The sequence below is a fragment of the Labrus mixtus genome, chromosome 13 (assembly GCF_963584025.1).
Source record: "Labrus mixtus chromosome 13, fLabMix1.1, whole genome shotgun sequence".
NCBI classification, from domain to species: Eukaryota; Metazoa; Chordata; class Actinopteri; order Labriformes; family Labridae; genus Labrus; species Labrus mixtus.
Genome location: NC_083624.1, coordinates 6,915,689 through 6,941,403, shown reverse-complemented (window position 1 = coordinate 6,941,403; position 25,715 = coordinate 6,915,689). Strand labels below are relative to the sequence as shown.

The 25,715-nt window shown below is 40.7% G+C and overlaps 2 protein-coding genes and 1 long non-coding RNA gene across 3 annotated transcripts in view; 2 read left to right on the top strand and 1 right to left on the bottom strand.

Moving 5' to 3' along the window:
* The window catches only part of col4a1 (collagen, type IV, alpha 1), a 46,621-nt gene extending 31,875 nt beyond the window's left edge, over window positions 1–14,746 (bottom strand). The window contains exon 1 of the mRNA XM_061053454.1: window positions 14,519–14,746. Within this exon, the coding sequence (XP_060909437.1) occupies window positions 14,519–14,590 (72 nt within the window). The 5' untranslated portion in view covers window positions 14,591–14,746. The remainder of the gene's footprint in view (window positions 1–14,518) is intronic.
* On the top strand, window positions 11,910–12,575 carry LOC132987539 (uncharacterized). The gene is made up of 2 exons (XR_009675625.1): window positions 11,910–12,052; window positions 12,537–12,575. It is a non-coding gene; the product is annotated as an uncharacterized LOC132987539 (long non-coding RNA).
* Window positions 14,747–14,895: 149 nt separating the features above from the next.
* col4a2 (collagen, type IV, alpha 2) overlaps window positions 14,896–25,715 on the top strand; it is a 70,392-nt gene continuing 59,572 nt past the window's right edge. Inside the window, exons 1-3 of the mRNA XM_061053485.1 lie at window positions 14,896–15,072; window positions 15,305–15,419; window positions 15,515–15,566. Of these exons, the coding sequence (XP_060909468.1) occupies window positions 15,376–15,419; window positions 15,515–15,566 (96 nt within the window). The 5' untranslated portion in view covers window positions 14,896–15,072; window positions 15,305–15,375. The remainder of the gene's footprint in view (window positions 15,073–15,304; window positions 15,420–15,514; window positions 15,567–25,715) is intronic.

The following is a 25,715-nucleotide window of genomic DNA, read 5'->3' as shown; positions in this document are numbered from 1 at the left end:
TATTTAGAATTTTATTGATTTCTAGAGATATTAGTTGTCCATTCAATGCCTGATGCAATTAAGTCTCTCCAGCTACAGCTTTATAGGGGACAGTTGTGAGTGTAAGGGTCAGAATATGCAGAAAAAGCTACTTTGCATGACAAGTCAAATGTGTTTTAAATGATCCCACTCAAAAACAGAGTATAACTGGGCATCATACAGCATAACGAGAAGAATAATACAAAATTGTTTAAATCTAAAAGGTTTTATATTTTGGGGTCTAAATGTTACAAAAGGTTTGGAATCACAGCTTGTTGTAATGGCTCCAACATAACCCTTATCGTCACTGATTAGCTCAGATTGATGTATGTGAATGAACTTCCAAACTCCATGTGATCTGCAGAGTCCCTCTGCACCTTTAAGAAAAAGCTAAAGACCCAGCTCTTTCATGAATACCTACTAACTTAATGATGATGGTCTCCATATTATTGATGATGATGATGGTAGTGACGATGGTTTTTGTTTGATAACGACGACTTATAAGATGGTTTCTATACTGATTAGAGCTCTCAAGAACTGCCCTCAATGTTGTGCTTTGCCTCTGGTCACTTCCTGTCAGCACCTGTGTGTCCAATCAGACTCAAAGCTGATCGTTTGCTCTTACTGACATTGTTCCCTTTTTTCTAGATCCTTGCTTGTGTTGTTCTTACTCTCTGATGTACGTCGCTTTGGATAAAAGAGTCTGATAAGTGAATTGTAGAATTGTAGAATGATGACAATTAGAATATCCAAATTTTAAAAAATGTAATCTACAGTATTTTAATTTGAATCAAGTCTTACATTGCTCCCTTCAAAGCCACCAGAAGGTCTACCATGGTAAGAGTGAGATTAGCATGTTCAAAATATGCCATAATACCAGTACTAATATTAATACTACTACTAGTACTACTTATAATTGTACTTATAATAATACTTATAATAATAAGAAAAGTTTACCTTTAACTTCCAAATGCTCAGGTTTTTATGTAACTACCCGTCATCTATTCAGTCTCTGGAATTCTTTATCAGAGTTTTCCAAAGGGCATCTTAAGTGTTGTTTTGCAGAGTTTCCTCACATTGGGCTGGTACCATTTAAAGCCTCAAATCCAAATAAATCTGAGGTTTGGACCGCCACTCTCCCTCTGACTCAGTTGTTTTGGTGTGAAGTAGAAATATATCTGTACACTGCCACATGACGTCTGCACCATGTGTTCTCCAACAACATCTTCCCCCATGTGAGAAAAAAAAAACATTTTTAGCCATTTTGTTGCATCACTAAGTTTTGTGTTAACATTATGTTGTATGGTTTGGGGGTTTGGCTGTTTGGGCAAGTTGGCTGATGCAATTACTCTTAAAGACGTGCAATGAGATTTTGGCTCTGTGTGCCGGCAGTAAACATTGTGCAACATTTGTTAAATTGAAGGTATCCATGAACTTTCCCATAAACATCTGGGTTCCAGTGAGCTTCTTTGTGTTTCACAAGCTCCTGTGCACCTCTACTAATGTGGCATACTTTTCTCCAAGATGCTTAACCTGTGTTTGTCCCCGCTTTAAGACGTGCTCATGGCGTTTAAACCACACAGCACGGCTTCCATATGGAGACAATCAGGATAGTTTTATTCCATAAATGTCAGATGATGCATCTTTTTTTGGCGGCAGAGCTAATTGTGCAGCACTAAATGAGACCAATATGGAGCACATGGCAACACAGGGAGGAGATTACCATGTTATAGATTAAGCAGCAAAAAAACCTACCCATTTCCCAGAAAGGTAAGGAACACTAACGCTTAAGCTTGTAAGCATTGCTTCTAGCCCTCAGCGGATTCTGATGTCATAAACGTGTCTTTTCCCTGTTGGCTCGTTCCAGCTTTTTTTTTTGTGGTTTTCGAGTGATTATTTGTGGTTTCTCTTCATGGTCAGTAAGATCACAGGTGACCACAACTATGCGGTTCCCACAGCCCTCGTCAGCGTACACACAGGGAAACAGGAGAGAAACTAAAATACTAAAAGATGAGCGGAGGAGGATAGATGCATTTTTTTGAAGTTGAACTATGCTGCTCTGACATTCCTATCCTTCTCTGGTCCTGCAGGGCTGGGATGAGAGAATAGAAGCAAGAGGAGGAGGAGGAGGGGAATTATCTGTCAGACTGCCATACTTGGAAGACGAGGATCCTGGTGCAACTTGCTCTGTAAACAGGGCGAGTGTGTGTCTGTGTCAGGGCGTGCTGCACGTGCACAGACTGGGATGGTATGATGTGAAACAGCATTTTTTTTTTAAATGCCAAGATGATATCAAGCTAAGCCAAACTGTATTTCATGTTTACCACGCCTGTGAGCTCCACCATGTGAACATATTTCATATTATCTGGTTTTCAGTGCACAGTACATTCCACTGAAATTTACATTGAAATATATCGATATATTTCATGGATAAACCTTGGATAGTTTGACATTTCTGGAGGAAAGCTACATTTGTGCAATTCCTTTCTCATCTCGATAGCTGCGATACAAAATTAGATTGTTTTTCTTAGTTCTGACCTGTTGGTGCAGTTATCATAACACCTAAAGTTAAATGACTGGCCTGTTGTATCTTATTGTACAACAGACTTGTTAACTCATAATGAGCGTGACAGCAGAATAGATCTTATCATTTAGCCATGTGGAGGAAAGATGGAGCTCTAAAAGTGATCAGGTCTCATCTCCATTGGCATTGCATACATACAGCAGTTACAGTCAAAACTGGAGAGAAAGCTGTGAGTCCTAATACCTCGCGACAAATGATCTGCACATTGTGCAATAAAACAGAGCTGTGTTTTCTGTTTCCTTTATTTAAGGAGTCCTGCAGCGCATATTTACTGAGTCTAACGTGATGTAAAACATGTTCTGGCTGCAGGCAGCAGGATTTCATCAAGTCCACAGAAATTATTCAAGGCTTCTGTAACCCAAAGCAGATGCTTCTGCAGAGGGCTGTCTCTCTCTCACACACACACACACACACACACACATATATGTGACTGCCAAGTCATGTTAGTGTGTGTGCAGAAACAAGCAAATACCATGGATGTTAAGTAGAAAGAGTGCAAAGAATAAAACATTGTCAGCTTTCTGAGGTCAAATCTTCATGACCTGTGAAAAGCCAAGTTGTTTGAAAAACCCTTGAAATTAATAGAATATAGAATGAGATTTATTGATGAGCAAATACTTATCTCGCATGAAACATTTAGGAACTAAAATACTAAAAACACACACTAATGGACAAGGTTTATAAGCCCCGCCCCCCCCTAACCCCGGTCTGCTCATGCATGACCAAGCGTGACCAGGTTAATGTTCCCTGTCATCAAATTTGGGGGGCAGGAGAGCGGAACAGCTTTATGAGAAGGGGTCTTAAAAGTTAAGAAAACAACATTTCTATCATAAGAAAGATGTGAAAAAAAAAAAAATTCTGTTCGATGTTTAAACTATAGAATCTAAACCGACATGTACAGAACTGTCCTGTTATTTAATGATGCAGGACACAGCAAGCAAACAGAGCTCACCCCCAAGGACTGCAGAAACATGTCAGTGAACATGCAACATGCAACAAAAAACACCGTACAGTCCTCTGCAGAAGAAGAACAGCACCAGCCGTGTAAACAGCCACTGCAGGAATTCTCATGTGCAAAATTAACTCTGCAAATGGGAAAATTGATTTAGACAATTTCTCAGGCCTTGCTGGTCAGTAAAATGCTTGTGTGTGTGTGTGTGTGTGTGTGTGTGTGTGTGTGTGTGTGTGTGTGTGTGTGTGTGTGTGTGTGTGTGTGTGTGTCTGTGTGTTAGTTCTGGAGTTGGCTGATCTTCAAGTGCCAGAGGACAACCCCAGCTGGTGGAAATGACTCCAGAAAACCGTTCTCTGCTGATCCCCCACTGAACATGTTGAGAAGAGGAAGAAGAAGAAGACCAAGAATAAGAAACAAGAACAAAAAAAAGACAGGAGAAGAAGAAAAGGAGGAAGACAGAAGAAAGAAGGAGAAAAAGAAAAGAGAAGAATTAGCAGAAGAAGAAGAAGAAGAAGAAGACGATTGGCACAAGAAGAAAGAGAGGAAGAGGTGGAAGAAGATACAAATAAGAAAGTAAAGGAAGAAGAAAAACATTTCAGTGACTCATGTTGTCATGATCACTCAACTTTAAATCCAGCAGCACATCAATGCTCCTGAAAGATCAACGCGATATCTCTGCCTTTGATTACAAAGGTCCCCCGACCTCGTATTTAGTCACATGACCCTCACATGCTCATCCTGTTGACCTTTGACCTCCGGCCGGACAATTAGAGGGGATTTGGACTTTTTAAACAGAGCTTTGAATATAAGGGTCATCTTGATAACTCAGCTCGTCCTCGGTCTCTAAAAGGATGTGCATGTGAATGAAATGCTACCTTGTTAACAAATTAGGCAAGACTTCAACTAATCTTTCTGCCTAAGAGGGGACTTTCCGGCTCTGACTACTGCACACACACACACACACACACACACACACACACACACACACACACACACACACACACACACAGACAAGCAATCCACCCAGGAACAGCTGATTGCCATCTTGCCCTCCAGCTTGAGCTCTTTGTGGATACAGACTTTTTTTTGTTGCAGAGTCATTATATTAGAGGGCACAAGTCTGAAAAGCCAGAAATTTGGCAATTCCTCGTTTTGCAATTTTCTTGTCTCAATAAATAGGATGGATGGGTTGTTGTTTTTTTTGGTTTAGGCTACTATTATTAGTCCATTATTGGTCCAAACAGTACAAAAAAAAAGAAAAAAGCAAGAACAACATTCCTCTACAATCCCACAGGAGCCGCGTCAAACACATGAAGTCACAGAAACATCACATTGAAAGCTTTCGGCCTCTTTATGTTTTTTTCTCAGACTTCTACTAGCTCAAAAATCTGATATTTCAAGCAGTGAGAGTGAGAAAATATTCAGCGGGGGGGGGGGGGGGGGGGGGGGGGGGGTGAAACCAGAAAGGGAAAAGGGGGGGTGAAGGACTCTCAACAATGACTTTGTTAAGACGTTTTGTTTTCTCTGAAATAGGGCCAGTTCAGTTCATGCGAGCGGCTGCAGGGCCCCGGGTTCTTCAGCTCTGCCTGGGGCTCCTCGGTGAATGTGCAGCTCTGTGTTACAGGATGTGGGGTTTAGGAAGCCATTCTTTCTGTAAGGAGGAAGGCCTCTTCCTTGCCTTTTAAGCTCACAAAGACAAGAAGGGGTTGGGTCGGCCTCGCGTCTCCCTCAAGAGGGCTCTGGTATCTGGGAATAGCATCACCACGCTAGGAATGACCTCTGTGACTTTTGAACCAACAAAACACATCCAACCATGATGTATAGTGTCACACTCTTTTGTCTTTTTTTACATGGCTTGTTTCATTGAGTTAATTGAAAAAAAAAAAAAAGTTAAAAGAAGTAACTTCCGCACATTACTTTTAAATTTGAACCGGACTTAGGATGCATTATAATACCCATATTTCCAAACTTTGTTTACCAGGAAAAGATAAGGTATGTAGGTATGTCACAAAAACAGGATGTACCACTTCATCCTGTTGTTTTTTTCTTCTAAAAGCATTTTATATAGCCTACCTACAGGAACCCTTTTAAAACTGTTTTGGTGCCAAAGGACTACAAAGGACGTATAAACAAGATGGCAAAAGTTCAAGGATGTTATGACACATATGTCCCAGTATAATCGCACAGCATGAAATGTATGCACTCTGCATTTGTAAAAGTACAAAGAAAAGAAGAGATTTGGGATTTCGAGGTAGGAGTATAGCGGCTAAGCCTAAAACTTAAAGCCAGTGAGGAGCTACATAGACGGGCTAATCTAGCCTATTAATTGACGCGCTTGCCGGCTTCGCTCCTGAGCGTAAGAATTTGAAATAAGACAGTCCAATATCTTCTTCGTTTAGGAATATTTAGTTGTCATTCCATCTTTGTCTTGATTAATGTCAAATGTGAGCTCTTCAAACAATAATCCAGACATGTCCATTCACTCCTGTTACCTCATAGCGTGGCGTACGGCGGTCAAAAATGTGTAATTGCTCCCCGTCTAGCAACACCTGACACCCCGGTGATAGTTCCTACCTATATAGAGTTTCACCTTAACCTAAAGGCGACCCCTGCTGGAACAATTTGTGTTTGCACTTCCTAAACATGGCTCCTACAAGGAGCACAGACTGTATAAAACATGGATGATGTCACCCCATTGGTTTTCTGGAGCACAGTTTTGAAGCCAAAAGATGGCAGTCGCCATGTTGGAAACGCTATCTACAACTGACTATCGGTCAATCGAACAAGAAGCAACAGCTACAAAGAGCCCTCTTGCACTCCGATCAGCCACACCCCTAGTTATTCATAATTCTTATCCTTCATAATATCGAAACAAATGAGTTGATCCCCCGAATAGTATAAAGCTCATGTCTTTATCGGCACCAAAAACTGATTTTCATACCAGGATGATAACATGTTTATTTCAAGCCTGAAGTAGTAAGTGGGTGTGGGGGAGTAGTGGGGGGTGGCTAAATTGAGTCAATAACCAGTAAACAAACAGCTGATACTGGTTGGAATATCATTAGCTTTAGCCATTAGCAACATGTTGGACGATAAAATATTAAAGAAATATGTTTACTTTGGTTCATTTAATGGAAATGAAGATATTTCACACCAAGAGATAACTTTGACTTTGACCTGCTGGTGGAACAAGAGGGAGGTTAAGATGGTGATCCGGGGAGAAAAAAATAAATCATTCATTAATAAATATAATGGCTGACATGGACATGGAAGCATCTGGGAAATAAATCAGTTAAGAAGTCCTGCCATCACTGTTAAGCAGACTGACACAATGCAACCACCAGGGAGAATACTTACACAGGAAGTGTGTGTGTGCATGTAAGCTTAATTTCACATCCTATTTAACAAAGGCTTTTCAATCTGAGCATGCTGCACACTTGTTGAAGCTGGAGGTTTTTGAATGAGGAGATTTCCTCCTAGTAAAACTGTCATCATTAAAAAAAAAAAAAAGCAGCTGGTATTTGGTGCAAAATATGAGAAAGAAAAGAAAAAGAAATGCACCTCACCTCCAAGACTAAATCAAACTAATGGAGTCAACTCATTATCATACCATACACTTCACTAATAGACATAGCTTCTGTCTGTTGTTCCCCTGCTTCCATACTTAGCCTTATCTCCTACTTCCCCCAAAACGTCACCGACGTTTGAACATATGGAGACTGCAAGATGTCGCCGCCCCGAAGCCTTAGAGATGCCGGATCCTGACAACAGTTCTGCTCTCGTATCAGTTAAAAACGTCCTAATCTTTTCTAGACTCAGCTATGCATTGAAAAGATTAGAATATCTCCTCCCGCTCCCTATGGGAACAAAGTCATATGACTGGTTTATTTCCTTCTCAAAGTTATCAGATTAACCTTTTTTTTTGGTGAAGTATTTCAGTAGAATAGCGTGCTACATGACTGCACAATTCTCATTGTCAGAGAAGAACCACAGCAGAAACATAAAGGAGCAGCAGAGGAGGAGATGGATAAAGCATCTGTTCCTCCGGGAAAGAAGTTAAAAGTTTGGTAGCACTCTGAATTATAGTCTGATCTGACTCACAATCTGCTATTTCTATCAGCCCTCCTTTTGTAAATTGCAGCGATAACAGTCCAGTATTACCATTTCTGGTAAAAAATAAAGAGTGAGTGTAGCTCAATTCAGGATTAGAAGAGAGGAGACAATGTGAGGTCTACAGAGAGTAAAGTAAAAGGCAGAGAGTTTAGACCACTTCAGATGTCCTTCATGTTCAGCTGATAGAAATAAAGATTGTCTCCATTAATCTGAGACTTGTTGAAAGATCTACATACCACATTTTACACATTCTGGCAAGAGCTTTTATCATTTAATGGGACAAATATGAAGCATGTGCTTGTGTGTCATTCATGATATCATGTGGTCTGACTGTAAGTGTCCCTTTTTCTTCAGCACTGTTGACATCCCAATACCCATTTTTATCCCAGTTCAATCTGCCCTAACATCCCCCATCCCCAAATGAACCTTGTTCCTGCCAATCACTCTCTCCCCTGCACTCGTGAGTGTGTTTGAGAAAGGAATCTGTCGGTGTGTATCTCCTTTATCTACTGGCCTTTGGGTTGTGTTGGAATTTTTTTTTTTTTTTTTAATTGAGAACATTTCCTAATAAAGATAAAAAATCAGTAAACAGTAAAAGAGTCCAAGAATTCGATGCCAGCCTACGATAGGAGACAAATTTCAGTCAGTACTTGTGTTCAAGGCAATATGCAACAACAACTACCTTAAATGATTGTTTTCACATTTATATTTTCTTGACCATGACCGGTGTCATGATTCTGTCTTTAGTTTGTATTTTGTCTATTTCAAAGTTTAGGTTGTTCTTTATCCTAGTGTTGCTTGTTTCCCTTGTGTGTTTTTGTCTTAATGTTTCATAGTTTAGTCTTCAGTGTTTCCTGTGTTATTTTGGAACTTCGTATCCTAGGGTTTCTTTATGTTCTAGTGTGTTTTTGTTACTTTCTTGAGTTCTGTGTGTCCTCAGTGTTTCTTGTTTCCTGTTTTGACCCTTTTTGGGGATTTTTCAGTTTGGAAATTTTCATTGTAAGTTTTGGTTGCCTTTTTGTTTTAATTAAATAGTCTTTTGTTATTCTGCACTTGGGTCCACCTCTCCTTGTTTTCCGACAACCGTTCATGACAACCGGTCCTTTGATATCTGTTCTAATCATCATAATAATTTCAATAATATGACTCTGAAAACTGAAGTTAAGGATTAAAGCAGTTGGACAAGGAAAAGTTTCAGTCTGTGGAAAAGTTTGCGTGCAGTGTTTGGAGACGAAATGCGAGGGGGGACCCTGCTCCTGCACTATGAACCTGTCCAACTGTGTCATGACCTAACACTTCCTCAAATGTTCTCGTGGCCTGGACTCTGGCGTCAAACAGTGTAACGGGATTTTTTTGTTTGCCAAGAACACAAAACTTTCCAGAATGAGCGTTTTCTCTGTCAGCGTCATGCTTTAATAAGATGTAATAATTATTACTATTATCTATTTATTATTTTGTCTATGTAACTGTCATGCTGTCCTTTTTTGTATGTTGTCTATATGTTTGTCTTTGTGTGTGTGTGTGTGTGTGTGTGTGTGTGTGTTAATGTGTTAATTAATGAAAATGCAAATAAAGATATTGGCAAAAAAAAAGATGTAATAACCAAAACACACATAACCAAGACACATTTAGACACAGATTGTCACTGTCTCTCTCTCTCACTCACACACACACACACACACACACACACACACACACACACACACTAAGACAGAAGCTTTTCAGGCCAAAAAGTTACTGGCCAACCAAACAGCTGAAGGTCGAGACAGCCAGGACTTCACTCTTCACTCCATTTGGACCAATACAAAAAAATAAAGCCATGAATTAAATGTAAACACCATAACTATGTTTATCAGCCTCCAGTTGGACAGTTTGGCAGGAGAAGGTGGAAGGTGGAAGTGCAGGTCAAGGGCCAGCGTGTGAGACTAAAAGATTTGCCACGGTGTATCATCGCCGGCCATGACAAACATCCCCCACATCCAGGGGGATCATAACCCCCGTCACCCCCCATCTCCCACAGTCTGCTCCTACATCCCTCCATCACTCTCCAACTCCCACCTCGCTGTCAGAAAGACGTATCCATTACACCATCTCTGTCCAAACCACAAATGACATTTATGACTCACCAATTTCACAGTGAAAACTCTAAACTGCACTTTTCCAACAGAACAATACACCTCCAGGAAAAACTGATCTTGAGGATAACACAAGTTGATCTCAAGGCAGTTTAATGAGCAGAGCATATGAGCGTGGGAAAAAAGAAAAGTTCCGATACAGATACCAGTTTACGAAATGCCTCCAAATTTGACCTTAAATCTAGTAGCAGGTGTCCGCAAGGGCCGGAAAATTAACCATCAAATTATTTATTAGCCCTCTAAAAGATGGACGTCTTTTTCACCAACTAAAATTCTCTGCAAAGCAATAACAAGTAATTCTGCCTTTAACAACTAATCTTTAAGACTGTGTTATGATAATGTGTTAGGAGGATTCACTTCAGCGTCTTTAGCGGTAGGCGTGGTTGGTAGGAGGAGAAGCAGGGTCAGTACTGATGACACACCTGAGGGGGGTGTGGTGGCTCTGTCTCTGTAATCTTCTCACATCAGTACAAGGTTAAAAGTATAGCCTATAGTCCTTAGAAATAATAAGTAATTTATTTATATCATGCTAGAAGGGTAGTCTGTAGTGTCCTATACTCAAGTCAAGTGATGAGTGGAAGTTATTACCAAGAAAAATAAAATGGTATCAGGATTTCTGAAGGACAAAGGAGGTAGTCTGTGAGTTAAAATGCAGCTGTGACAAATGTACATGAAATGCCTACTTGGTGACGCTTAGACCACAGGGAACTAAAAAAGGGCTTTGCCGTGCTTAACCACTGTTTAATCCTCCCCTCACTTGGCAACGACAGGGAACACACACAGAGAAACACACATAGGCGAAAAAGTGGGACATACCTGCCACACTTCGGAGGAGTATTACTTTTGCCACCCGGCAACGCCTGTCAAAATACAGCGGACACAAACACAATCACAACTCTTCCAAATGTAGGCATTTTTACAACGCTGCAGGGGGACAGGGGGGTCAGGCAGGCTGTGCTTTTCCCAGGGTGCACTGCTTGGTTGGTGGCCGGTCACGGTAACAGGGTCAGCTGTTGTCTCTGTGGGGGGGGGGGGGGGGGGGGTTCAGGCCTGTAGACCAAACTACAAGCTGCCTTGTCTGCACTTTTGGGCAGCATGACCAAGAGATCAAGTCTTGATAATGATGCGAGGCTTTCAGCTGACAACCTACACACATTCTTCAGGCCGTGTGGGGATTATATGGCAGCTCCCACAGCCAGTTCATCCTCACTGGGGGGGGGGGGGGGGGGGTTCAGCCTGTACTGGGACATCTTCGCCAAGCCAAGACGCAGGAGCCTGGCAGCACGGGGAAGCTCATCTTTCCCAAACAGCAAACACCGGCTTTCCAGATCCTTCCAACCAACATCCCACACACCAACTCTCACTCCAGGAATCCTCCTCCTCCTCCTCCTTCTTCCTACTCTAGGAATTACAAATGAGTCATTCTGACCTCCCCCCAAAAAAACATTGCCAATAGAGAGAAACTGTATCATGTGGATAAAAAACAAACTGTGTTGAAAATCACTCAACGGAGCAAAGTTCTACACACATCTAAATATTAGCTTGTTGCTACATCCTCCCAAAGCTATCACTCACAATCTCTTCATTTTTGCCTTTCTAAAGTCAGCCTGACATCTGGGTTATCACATTTTTGCGGTGCTCATATGTGCTTGACGATTGTTTACCTTGTTAATTCACTTCTTGGCCTCAGTTTGGCCCCACTGATTATAAAGGAGCCCAAACAGGAAGCTCTGATACTGAAGGGTATGACTGTCTGACACTCCAAACAACACATCCAGAATGTTAAGTCACTCGGGTTATATTGGTGTCATTTGCTCGGGGATGAGCTGTTCAGCCAGGTCTTGACATCATGCACTTCTATCCTACGCAGCTCTTTGAACCAAAGCTCGGTCTAAATGAACAATAAAGAATGTTTGGCCAAAATACCTTGGGGGGAAATGCATGCTGTGTTGTAAAACCTTTTTCCCAGCGCATGTGCAAATCAAACACATGATGACTTGACTGAGCTGATACTGTTTACATGTTCTTGAGCTGGCACTTAACGTAAGTATCCCAAAAAACCTCCTAAACTCATTTTTCTCTTTATGACAACAACTCAAAGCTATAATCCATCACAGATGAAAAAAAAAACACTTAAAACTCAACGGAAGAGGGAGAAACTCCCCGCTCCATAACACCATGCAGGCTCCCTTGAGGTTTTCATTTGCTCTGAAACATCCCACATTGCTCTATTGTGCAATAACACTAACAGTCCGTTCTTCCTCATCTTTATATTTGACACAGTTTGCCAGTTTCTGCTTTACTGAGTACTGTTTTTACAGAAAACTCAGGCTACCCTCCAAAATGAAACACCACATAACCCTTTTCACACATAAGGAAATCTCCTGAAAAACTCTGGAGATTAGTCTACCCGGAGGTTCTTTAGGCTATGTGTGAACGCAAACAGACGCATTTTTCACACGGACTTTACCCGGAGTTTCTCCTCCAGACCTCTAGTATTTTTTCCGCAGAAAATCCGAGTGAGCTGATGTCTGAACGCGGCAGCATATACTCCGGAGATTTTCAATTTGAGCCAATAGAAAGAGAATGACGTTTATACAGTGACTGTCTAAAGTGTCTTTAGACCTCTACGATCTCCGTGCTCTAATTAAACGTCTGCATTCTGTTTTCTGTTCGTCAGTATGTTGTTCTCCTCTCTTTTGTGGATGTTGTCATTCCATTGGATTACACATAGCATTGATATAAAGACAAATATTCTCATTATAACGTCGTGTAGCGGACTCTGTTGCTTCGGCCGCTACTTCCGCGTTGTTTATTTACGTCACGTCTCACCTCAGGAAATCCCCCGCGCCCCCTCCCCTCTGACAGGGATAGTCTCCAGCTGTGAGGAGCATATGTGAACGACTAGGTCGGGAGAATCTCCGGAGAAGTCCTCCTGTAAATATCTAGATATTATCTGGAGTGCATATGTGAAAACGGCTCATGTGTGATAGTCCCTCCAGTGGAAAATCACCACTTTTGGAGTATATATCAACAAACAGCCCAATGAGAATGGATTTAAACATATACCAACATTCACAGCAAGTCTTTAAAATGTTTCTGTATGTGGAGACAAATAGGATACAAACTACAGTGAATTCACCTGTGGGCATCAGCCAAACTCTGTTTTGTTTTATAACATTCATATTTATGGAAGTGCAGTTTACAGCCGCTAAATTTAAGAAAAAAGGAGTGCATCTCCTCTTAGAGGAGATGAGACCTCTCTGAGTAAAGCCCCTTTATGTTCACTTCTAGTTTGGATGAATGATAGCCACCGACAGGATGTGCAGAAATGTGTTTTATCGGAACTGCCACAGCGGTTTACTTATTCACTGAATTGTCTAAATAAATGGGACATCTGGATCCACAAAATGTTTTTAAAAAATGTGATCTAGTCTAGCTGTAAAAGTCTCATTCGTCAGACCTGTGCCCTGAAAAAGCTAAACTTGATCAAACAGTCTCCTATGTTATTATTTAAAGCATTCTCAGCTTCTTGAGCCACATTAATACCTCACAATATAATCTTTCTAATGAGGTCCGCACCGTGCCTCATTCATATTACATTCTGGAAAATGAGAGCACTCACTTCAGATGTCTTATTTGGAGATGATAAAGATAATTAAATTCACACTCACAGCTTTAAATGGACATTGTCCAAATCGGTACGATCTAATTCCTTAGATTTCTTCAATCGAAATATTTCATGATAAACATCAAACAAAGATTTTTCAAGTTCAAGCTACCTTGTGTTTTTTTCCACTGCAACAACAACGTCTTTCTTTGTCCCTTCAGCATGAATAATGATTTAATATCTCCTTCTATTCACACACAGGCTAACTGGGACACAGGATAATCTGATGACTTGAAAAAGAACAGTTATAAAACCAGTTATAAAAATATCTCATCTGGCTCGTCTGTGGAAGAAGATCACAGGGGCCATGACTGAATAGTGTTTGTGTTTTTCATAGCTTAATATGAGATGAGACACATTCTCTTCACTTTAAAAAAGTCTATTAGATTATCTGAGCATACCACTAATTAACTCAAACTGCATCTCTGCCTTACTTATTATCTTGCATACCACAGACACACACACACACACACACACACACACACACACACAGACACAGACACACACACACAGACACACACACACACACACACACACACACACACACACACACACACAGACACACTTCAGCTACTGTAGGCCCTACCCCACCCTCTCTCTCTCTCTCTCTCTCTCTCTCTCTCTCTCTCTCTCTCTCTCCTCTTTGGAGGAGGCAGGACTGGGAGTAGACTCAATGTATTGTTCAGAAGTGCTGGATGAGTGACCAAGCAAACAGACAAGAAGTGTGAGCTACAAAAAAAACAGACAAAACAGACTATAATCATTAGAAATAAATAAATCAGGTATAGAGAAGGCACGCTTTTTAGTGAAACATGTGTGTCTATCAGACAGTAAAAAAACACTTTTCAAGGAGGATGATTTGATTAAACAAGCTGAAATTGTAGGTTTCCTATACCGCTGTTCTGAAGAATACATGTGCGCAAGTGCAAGTTTTGCTAATTTACACGATTAGAGTGTTAAAACTAATATACAGTTTGCGCACATTAACTTAATCTAACAGGCTAAAAAAGTACATTCAAAGTGTCATAGGTGCTTTATCCGCTTACCTCAGCCTCTGTCAGGTCGATGGTGCAGTGAAGAGCCGCCAGCAGTAACAGTGCGCCGCACGGTAACATCATCTCGGCGGTGCGCTGTGGTGAACTTTAATGCGCAACAGTGCTGCTGAGAACCCGCTAACAAACCACCTGTCTGCCGCCTCTTGTCTTCTCCCTCCTTTGTATTTCACGAAATTATCTGCGGAGCTCGGGCAGCACGTTTGGCTGCATCTTTTGTCCGAGACGATATGAGCTTCTGATCAATGCAAAGTCACTCTTGTTTCTTCTTCTTGCACCACACCCCCCTCTCCCCTAAACGACCACCCTCGCCCTTTTGCTTACGGACTCAACCCCTTGCAGTTACAAACACTTTGACTTTTCTTGGTAAGGAGAGGGGACTACTCGCCACACTTTGCTGTTTTTTTTTTTGTAACGAATAGCCTGTTTTGAGGAGGTTTTTGGTGTCACAGGTGGACCTGTTCTGAAACTCTGAGGTCGGGAACTGCCGCGCAACACTTGCCTCGTGATAACTTCTACCTTTCATCCTACCGCCGCGCTGTGAAACAGTAAGTAATGTTAGCTAGTGATGTCAAAGTGATGGGAAAATAAAGAAATATACTTGTTAACTTGACATTTTTATTGTTACTGTTCCTGTTTTACGATACACCTACCACCTAGGCGACTGACGTAATAAATAAAGTTGTGCGTCATTTCAAAGTTAACAAAGCTGTGCTCTGAATGTAGGCTAATTAATCGTATGGACTAGTGGGTAAACAGTGTTTTTTTTAAACGTTTAAGGTCGGGCAGTCATGCTGTAGAAGTGTCGCTGAAGCTAAACTGAGGAGTTGAAGTGAAGTTTTGAGGTACGCATGAGTCGGACCATGCAACATAACAGAGGACTAAAGAACCTGAGGTGAGCTGGAAGCGAGTTCCTCTGCACAACATTACAACAGTACTGATTCATTTGAACTGCAATTTCAACGCTGTCATTTCTCATTGACTATACAGGCTGCTGCTCCTGTGCCTCTTCATTGCTATCCTCGCCACAGGAGTACAAGCGGTAAGTTTCTCGCTTGGTATTTGCTAACTCATTGCAGTCTGTTGTCACTCAATGTATAAAAAAAAAAAATATTATTTGAAACTCTCTCCAGTCCAAATTTAAGTTTGTCGTTCTCTTAACTGCTCTTCATGCACAAGCAGACCGTGGGAGTGTCTGCTTTGGGGAGTTGCAGCAGTAGGAGGGTCTCTGGCTTTGAATGCTCTTAAACAGCAGCTTAGCTCATAAGAGTTTTATTGTGAAATGACTCATGATGCACGTTTTTCTGGTTGGAAGTGAGGACACTTTTAATATTTTGAAATCACAAACAAACAAAAAAAAGTCAGATGTGGAGTTTCATTTCAGAGTATAATATGTTGTTTTTTGGCTTGACCTATGACCTTGCAGAGATTGAAGGGTGGGGGTCATGACCTAAGAAGACATGATGACAAGTTGATCTTTATTAGTGCAGATTTGTCATGGTGTGCTGAAATGTAACCAAATGTGTTTTACCTTACCTTAATGAAGAAGATGTGACCCACTTTCTTGCATTTTGCGTGTCAGTCATTTTATTCAAAATGTACAAAGAAAAATTGAACATTAAATGATTATAAGACAATATAGAGTGCAGCAGAATGCATTAGCTCAGGAAAGGAAGTTTAAACTATGCAGTCACTGTGATGGACACCTGAAAGAGACTGCTTATTGATGGTTATATTGGACAGGGAAATCAATATCTCCCTGAGCCATGATAAGAAGATTGAAGAAAAAAAGGAATCTTTTAAGCATGCTTTTAAAGCTGTTTATGTTTAATAACAGAGCGTTTAAAGATACTCTTTTTTTCCCAAAATGTCCATGAAAAAGTAACTTGTGCTCTACTAATTCCTCTTGTACACACTGTCACTGTCCATTAGGAAAAACCTGCTGCCTATCCAGAAATAATATCTCTTCAAAAGCAAATGTAAATGTCTAAATCAAATGCGAGTACTATCAAACAGCTTTAAGTCTGATAAGGTCTGACTGGACACAGATGCTGACAGGCAGAGCACAGAGGCTGCTTTTTAAATTTTTTTTTGCTGCTATAGCAATAAAAAATGCAGTAACATGCAAATACATGCATTGCGGCCCCTGTCAAACCTCAACGTGGCCCTCAGTTAAATTTTGACATATCAATTAATTGGAATGAAGAAAACATGACGAAATCAGCCATGAAATGATGAAAACCAGAAATATGTCCATAATAATATTTTAACGCTGGTATATATGTTGAGTTCAATTTGAGACGTAATTGACTGTAATCGTTTTTGGAAACTACAATTTGGCCCTCTGGAAGTGAGAATTAAATTAATATGGCACTTGCTGTGACCAAAGTTGCCCCATCACTGGCCTAGAGCCTTGGGTATACTTGCTTTTAACTACGTGTCCGCATCGATGACATTAGCCTTGCGTATTGTGTTGTGGTTTACTACGGTGGCCGGTAGGGGTCAAACGCTCAGCAGCTGATGAAACGACATACATTTAAAAAACGCGCAGCATATATAGAAACGTTGCACATTCAAAAGCAAATGCAAACTACCACAACAAATGCAAACTACCACAACAAATGCAAACTACCACAACAAATGCAAAGGCTGAAACGCGCTGCAAATAGGCAAAACAACTGCATGTCAAAGTGTGCTGCAAGTACAGAAACGAAACTTAAGTCAAAACACACACAACCAGAAAACAACAGCAAACACAGAAACGCTGCAAGTTCAGCCTTAAACGGAAGTGCTCCAGGTCTGAGAGTAAGAGAGACAGCTAGGAACAGAAAGTTATGTTTAGATAGGGAAGTTGTGTCGTTGAAGACACAGGATAACTGATGAGCAGGGGATCTAATTGGGGTAGCCCCCAGGTCGAGATGCATGGAGCTAGCGCTAGCTGCCGAGCTCCGTTGTTAATCCACCTGACACCTGTGTTTTGGACTTTGGGAGCATCGAGAGTAAGGAGGAGTTAAAAGGCCCACAGTGGGAGACTCGACTGATCACCATGTTCTGATACCCCCGAGACCAAATTAATCTTTTGACTTGAGAATATTGTCGTGTAGTGTTTTGTCGGGTTTGCTTTAAGGCATTCCAGGGCTGCTCTCACCGGACCTCCACTCAGATTTGGCTGTTGCAGGTCAATTGCCCATGTTGGCCACCATAGTCCATCATCCAATAAATAAACTCTTATTGTACTTAATTTCTTTTAAGCTATATTATGAAGTTTTAGCAGGCTCAGTTGGCTAAGTCAACTAAGTATCTTCCAAAGTAGCTGACTATTTAGTATGAAATGCTTTTGTGTGTTGCCATCCCTCAACTGTAGCTCAGCAAAACAACTCTGCTCAAGGAAACACAAAGAGGGGTGTTGTTCTTAAACAGATAAATCCTGAAAGCAAGCTGCCTTACTCAAACCTTTTTAATCATGTGTTTTTGAATCACTGATATCTGAGGCTCTCGGCTGTTTCTCTGTGTTGAATTAAAAGCACTTTGACCCTCAATCAAAGGAAAGTTTAGGAAAAGATTAAAGTATTTTTCAAAGGAAAGCTTAAAGTATCCCTGCAGCAGCTGCAGTGTATGTAGCCAAATTTTGGCACTTTTTTATGCTTAAGTTTTCGTCACACGCCAATATGATTTGGAGTTGACCAAACACAAAAAACCTCTTAAAGTCTTTCTATGTGATTCTTCACACTTAAATATAATATAAATCAAGTATATCCTCTGAAAATAACTCTGTGAGTCATGACTGTCTACAATGGGTGTAACACCCGAGTCCCACTGTCTGTGATGTTTTCAGAGTTTTCAGAGTCCTATCTTCACTTTGTTTACATCGCCGGGACGGCCGGCTGACTCCTCCCCTCGTGTATAAAAGTTGTTTAATTGAGGGACTAGAGAAAAGAAGAATAACATACTGTACTCACTGCTTAACTGTGTTTCTAGATCACGCTCATTTCAGGTAAATTTACATGCAGTGTGAAGATACGAGCATAATAAAGATCGCTAGCATTAGCATGCTAACACAACAATGCAGCGCAAGTTGTTTTGGTTTCATGGTGCTCAAGGGCGTCATCTGCTGGATCAAAAAATCACATATAAAGCCTTTAAATGCCTTGTTACATACAACTGTTAGCTAATGGCTTGTTGTCTTTTCAACAGCTTCTTTTATGTGTGCAGATCGACGTTCTACCAAAAGTCAGCTGCTGGTACTGCGTCAAACCAAGAAACTGAAGCTACTTTGTTTTTACTCAGTTTATTTGTATAATCACTGTGAGCTGTTTCTTAATTTGACCATAAGCTTGCCTGCACAGAGCAAATGGATTGTGCCAAAACTAAAATGAAACTGCTGTGTTTCCAGCATCATCGCCTTGGAGAAGAGCAGCACAGTAAACAGAGAAGCTCTCCTGTGTCACACGCTTTTAATCAAGGCCTGAGCAAATCTGATAAAAGCAAAAGACAACAGTTCTTTTCATCACACAGCAAGAAAATATATTTTAATCCAAGTGCCTTGAGTATGATATTAAATGTCTGGCATCTAATACCCCAAGCTAGCTGCAAAAAAACAGAGAAGCAAAACACATTAGTGTCCTTTAAGGACATACAAAGCATGGACACACGGTCTCATGTTCATGTGAGCATCCAGCTTCATTAATGTACTTAAAAAAGAAGGTTTGGAGGGACAAAGAGAGGATATAAAGCCAAGGCATGCATTTATTTGGTTTAATAAAACGTAAGTTTTCTGTCTTAAATTTCAACTTTAAAGGCTTTATATGCAATTTTTTCATCCAGCAGATGTCGCCCTTGAGCACCAGCATGAAACCAAAACAACTTGCGCTGCATTGTTGTGTTAGCATGCTAATGCTAGCAATCTTTATTATGCTCGTATCTTCACACTGCATGTAAATTTACCTGAAATGAGCGTGATCTAGAAACACAGTTAAGCAGTGAGTACAGTATGTTATTCTTCTTTTCTCTAGTCCCTCAATTAAACAACTTTTATACACGAGGGGAGGAGTCAGCCGGCCGTCCCGGCGATGTAAACAAAGTGAAGATAGGACTCTGAAAACTCTGAAAACATCACAGACAGTGGGACTCGGGTGTTACACCCATTGTAGACAGTCATGACTCACAGAGTTATTTTCAGAGGATATACTTGATTTCTATTATATTTAAGGGTGAAGAATCACATATAAAGACTTTAAAGAGTTAATTTAACATGTAAAAAGACTGAATGGAGCAGTCACCAATCAACACCATCTCTGGAGTTTCCCATCAGACACAGAGTTTCTCAATATGACCTGCGTCTCATAAAATATGTTTCTGTTTAATATCAGTTCCAAATCTGCCCCACAGGACTCTTTCTATTATTTGAACCAGACCCCAGCCTCTGTGATCTTCAACTTTTTCCCACCATCTGTCTACCCTAACCCTAACCCATTTTGGAATCCCCCCTTTTCAAAAAAATCATTTCTCAAGATATTTTTACACGCAACTTTAATTTGTTAAGTTCCGACTTTTCAAGTTCCACTTATTGAGTAAACAAGCAGAAACCCGTGGGGTGTGATGTGACTCACTGTGACATCACACTGAATTGCAACAGCCTCTGTGATTGAAACCATGGACCATGTTATGATAGAAAAGTCGTGTGTGTCGTCAAACTACAGCAAGCCAAATGTTTTGTTGTAAACTGCCACAACAGAAGGTGTGGTGAAAAGCTGGCTGTAATGGAGAGAGGGGAGATGTAGCAATTTCTTCAATATGGGAGCAATTGCACATATTTTTCTCCTGGGAATCTTTCATTGTGTTTTATTTACTGCCAACATGAAAAGTAAAAGAAGTGGATTTTGTTCTGAATGGAAAACGGGAACATTAGAGAAAAGTTCAAACCATGGCTTATTTCTTATACACAGCTGAATAATAAAAGCATGAAGTGGGTGGATATCAGGTTATCAGTTTTGGAAAATAAGAGTACGGTGTTGGACGCATCACCCCAATTAAGATTAAGTAAGAATAAGATTTACTTTATTGATCCCAACAAGGGGAAATTTCTGTTTTTACACTCTGCAAGTCATGCAACACACACATAGGCTGAAATATACACATGCACAAACAGGATATGAACATGCACTAATGGAGAGATGCCAGAGTGAGGGAGCTGCCCACAGCGGGCGCTCCTGAGCCGATGGGAGTGCTCACTGGTGGGGGCAGTGCTCGCTTCCTGAGGTGCCCTTGGCAGTGCTCTGGCATCTCTCCAGCTACCAGACCAACTTCCAGATTTGGTCCGCTCCGGGACTTGAGCCGGCGACCCTCCGGTTCCCAACCCAAATCCCTACAGACTGAGCTACTGCCCAAAATTCTAACATCAGCGAGGCGTGGGGTTTATAATGATTGTTTAAGAGGTGCCTGGACTTAATTTCCACACTTTAGTAATTTCCACAATAAATATGTACAGCTGATGAAGATGTACTAAGTTGCAGCAATAGTGCAACACTATTAATAACTTAATAGTGAAACAGTCCTAAGGTTAAGCTGTGTCCTCCCTCTCTGTGTTGTGTGGCATTGTACATCAGGTATACATATTAGCCTTTATACCAACTAATTATTTTGGAGCATCCTGAACATTTCAAGTCAGTATTAGGGTTCATACCTGCTTGTACTTTAAGGGGCCACTTTACATTGCTGGATTCCTGCTCTGTATTCTACGGGCAAATCACTGATTGAAGTGGTAAAATTGGACCATTTGGTTCATGAGAGCAAAATCGTGACTCCGTGCATGGATGCATTTACATTTATCTACACACTCATGAACCCTGCACACAAATTCCGTTTATCTGTGTTGGTTGGCGCAGGAAGGGAAGGCTCTTGAGGCGGTAATGTTAACAGGATGTTTTGTATAGGAGGCTTTGATTCTCATGTGTTTGAGAATATATTTCAAGATGTGGTTGAGCACGATGGTCTGCGGGGATGATGCTAGCAGAGGAGGTCTAAGTTGTGGGAATTCAGTCTCTGACCATGAAAAGAACGTATTTTGGCTACAGATCCCTATAGTACCTGGAAGCCCAGCAGCAACATCTGCTAAAGCAATTACCCTCTTTTCAGCTAAGTGGATGATTGAGACAAATGTTGTTTTTGCCAGTGACTTTTTTTGGCATTTCAACCTTAGTGGTTAAACTAAATCAAGCTGCTTGTGTTATGAATATGCATAAGAGAATAGGAAGTTGACATGGCTGTGCAGCTGACTGGAGAAAGTTTGGGGGTCACACATGATGGAAAGCTGACACGTGAGTGACCTCTCCAGCAGATTTTTTTCCGGGGGGGGAGCAAGGCGTGTGACGAAGATGTCTGCCTGTGATAAGGATGGAAAAAAACGTCCAGCACATCCCCTGCCAAAATGCTGGCTGTGATATAGAGACCGCCTGGATATAACAATCAGGGGAAGAGACCATTGTACTGTGCTGCAGGAAGCAGCCTCGGATGAGAAGCTCATGTGTGGGGTTTCCCTGATGTGTGCGTGTGTTGGACTGACACAGAGGTGGCATGCATTTTCCACAGAGGCGTCGCCCTCACCTCTCTGAGACAAACATTCTTACATTTTTTGAATTTGTGCAGAAAGGTCAGAGGTTTGTGGTGTTTGATGTGTTGGCAAGTGCATGCAGGCTAACAAATGAATGGATTTACAGTGTGTGTCTTTTGTTTTCTTACCTATTGTTCCCTCAAGAATGTTTTTTTTTTTTTTTTTTTTTTTGCAGAGCGTTACTTTGTGGTAGTGATTATTTGATTAGTCTCTGTGGTTCTGCATTGTTGCAGCGAGGAAGAGGCCTGGTGAGCTTGGCTGTTTTCCCCCCATTGCTGTAAAAAATGACCTACTTAAACAAGCATGCATGTTCAGTCAAGAACACTGCTGAAAGAGCATTGTGATAAAGGACTAAATGGTCTGCATTAAGATTTGTTTGAAGCTTCCTGTAGGCCACTGAAACATGTCTTGAATTAGTCGGTCAATTGGCTCTCCTCTCATTGGCAGGATGTGCAAGTGTGGGGTCTAATTGTCTTTCTTGCACGTGCACAGAGTGTGGGTCGTGTTTATCTGCGGGCTCAGTGATGTCGGGTTTTTATGGGAAACATCCTGAGAGCAGAATTGTGTGAAGAGAAAATAGATTATCCAGAGAAGCTCTCTAAACAGGAAAAAGGAAATGGGGTGGAGTTAAATGTGTCAAGGGTTTCTTTACAACCCTGCAGGAACCCACATAGCTGGACTACTCCACAAAGTGTTTACTGGGTTGTATATCCATAATGTAAACTCAGTGTGATTCATACTGTACATGAAAAAACACGAGTAAGAGAGTACGTAGCGGAGACCCTGTTTGTTATATGTCGGTCAATTTCAGGTGGGTTAGTGTGTTTAATGTTATTAAAAATCAATTAAAACTAATCTTCTCAGATATCTCCTGTATTAGATGATCTCATTCACTTTTAATACACTAACTCATTGGTTCCCATCCTGGAGTCTGGACCCCCTATGGGGGGTGCCAAAGATCTCGGGCTGGAGTGGGATGGGGGGGGCCTCTTCCTCTGAGGTTGTTAAATTCGATTTGCCCATTACAGAACTAAAAATAATGACAACACAGTTACTGGATAGTTTATTCAAAGTAGGGCTGGGCGATACGGACCAAAACTCATATCTCGATATTGTTTAGCTGAATGGCGATACTCAATATATATCGATATGCATTTTATTAACAGTGAAAACACATGGAAAATAAACTAACTGTTTGTGAATTTAAAAAGTAATATTATAAAATAAAAATGTTCCTTAAATACAATAAAAGAGAGAGAGAGGAGGAGCAGGGTTAAGAGGGACAGACAGTCAGTCATCATCAGTGAGATGAGAAAAAGGTGACCTTGCACCTCTGTAACGTTATTTTAATGCAACATAAACTATATCCATATTAACGATATTGTCTTACCCTATATCTTGTTAAATATATCGATATATCTTAAAAACTCGATATACTTCCCAGCCCTAATTCAAAGGTCTGTATGTAAAACACATTCCCTCACTCACAATCTCTTTTTTCTTGTGGGGGTTTTCGGGGGGGTTTCATAGAATACGGCTCTAAATTAACTGTTCATGCTGAATGATCTATTTATCATGTCTATGCATTCACACCAGTCATATTATTGTGTATTTACCGTCATTTCAGAGGACATGTGTGCTTGACAATGATTCTGGTAAATCAGATTAAATGAAAAGACCAGATCAAACGTGTGTGCTAATCTACACACACACACACACACACACACACACACACACACACAGTAAACACGTACATTAAATAAACTCTAGCTGTACATCATAGGATTGTACTTATAGTGTGCCTCTATCAGCGTTTACGTTGGCGTAAATAAGTTTATAAAAACCTTGTTATTTTATTATTTCCACATCAGATAATGATGTGAAAGTATGTAAAAGAGGCAGAGGGCAACATCCAAAGGAAACAGGGAGCCAAGAATACCAGCGGTTTGATTGTGGATAATCTCTGTTCATGCTTCATTTTCATTCTCAGTCATGTGTGTCAACCAGCAATCACACACTGCCACTCTTTTACCACTGGCCCAGAAGTGCATAAACTACAGTATGTAGACACACAAACATGCACATTGCACAAAAACTATTTCTCCCACTCTCTCAATTTTTCTCACAGTAATAATACTTACAGTAGTATAAATGGTTTACTTACATTTATACTATTTAAATATCTACATATTCCTATCATTGTACTTTTAATCTTGGACATGGTATACACTTTTTATTTATCTCTCATGAAAAGTCACCAGCAACTTTATCTGTAAGTCTGCCGAATATCTCCTCAATTGGTCGTTTGCAAAATAACCTGGTCTATAAAAAGTAAATGTTGGGAGAAGAGAGTAGGGGATGATGACATGCTGCAAAGGGCCGAGTTCAGATTTGAACCCAAGGGTGCGTTCGAATTGTCCCTCCTATCTCCTTTCACTATCCACTTTACCTTAACCCTGGGGAAAACAATGTTCAGAAAATGGACTACTAAAAGCGCATCTAAAAAACTTTCCCCTGTGCCTTCTTACCGGTGAAATAATCCTAATTACCACAATGCTGGAATTTAAATAAAAGCAATATAGACCACCAGGCTACAAGTAACAAAAGTGAAACCATCAGCTCAGAAATCAACATCAAAATAAATATGATTGTATGAAATTAATTGTTACATTTATGCAAGATATAGCCTACACATAATGTTTTAAGCATACAAATGTACAACTGCACAAAGCATTCTTAAGTGAATTAAATATGTTGAATAAAACATCATCTGAGCCCCTTTACGATCATCGTTAATGTTCGTGAACGGTCGGATGCGCGACTCGCTTTAAATGTTGCGGCCGCAAGGAATTGTGAGGCGTCATATCTCATCTCCTTTGGTAAAGGATGGTCCAGTGTATCCTATGCTAAAGCAGGTTGTAAAGGAAGCATTGACCCACCTTTCCTTAACTTTTAGAGAATTCGAACGGCTCTTATCATGGCCGCCACTTAAATGCTTCATTTCACTCAGTTGGGAACCTTCCTAAGCAAAAATGACAATTCGAACGCACCCCAAGGCCGCTGCTACCAGGACTATATATATTTAATTTAGCTGGCTCTCCAACAATTTTAATCTACATATTTCATCTATATAGTCTAAGAATCATTAAAGTTATTAAGACTCATCCTCTGGGTGCCATGTGTATCATTTCCAAATTTCCTGGCGACGCATCTAAAATTTTCTGAGATATCAAATTGGTGCCCAGCCAATGACCCACATTTTCCAAGTACTCTTGAAGAAGATGAAAAAGCTATGAGAGAGAGATGCAGAGAGATATGACACATTTTTGGACATGGACCTTGGCATCACAAAGCGTGCATCGTCCAATCTTGTTAACATTCTTCCCATGACTAGAAATAATTCTGTCTAATCAATTAAACCACAGCTGGAATGGAAATGGATTGGTCTGTTTCTTCAGAGGAAAAATGTGGCACTATCAGTGAGATCAGCCATGTTTCTGCCTGATGTTGTGACATTCGGGAAGGCTGCATACCAATGGATATGACTCTAGTTTGAACATTAGTGCATCACCAAGAAATACA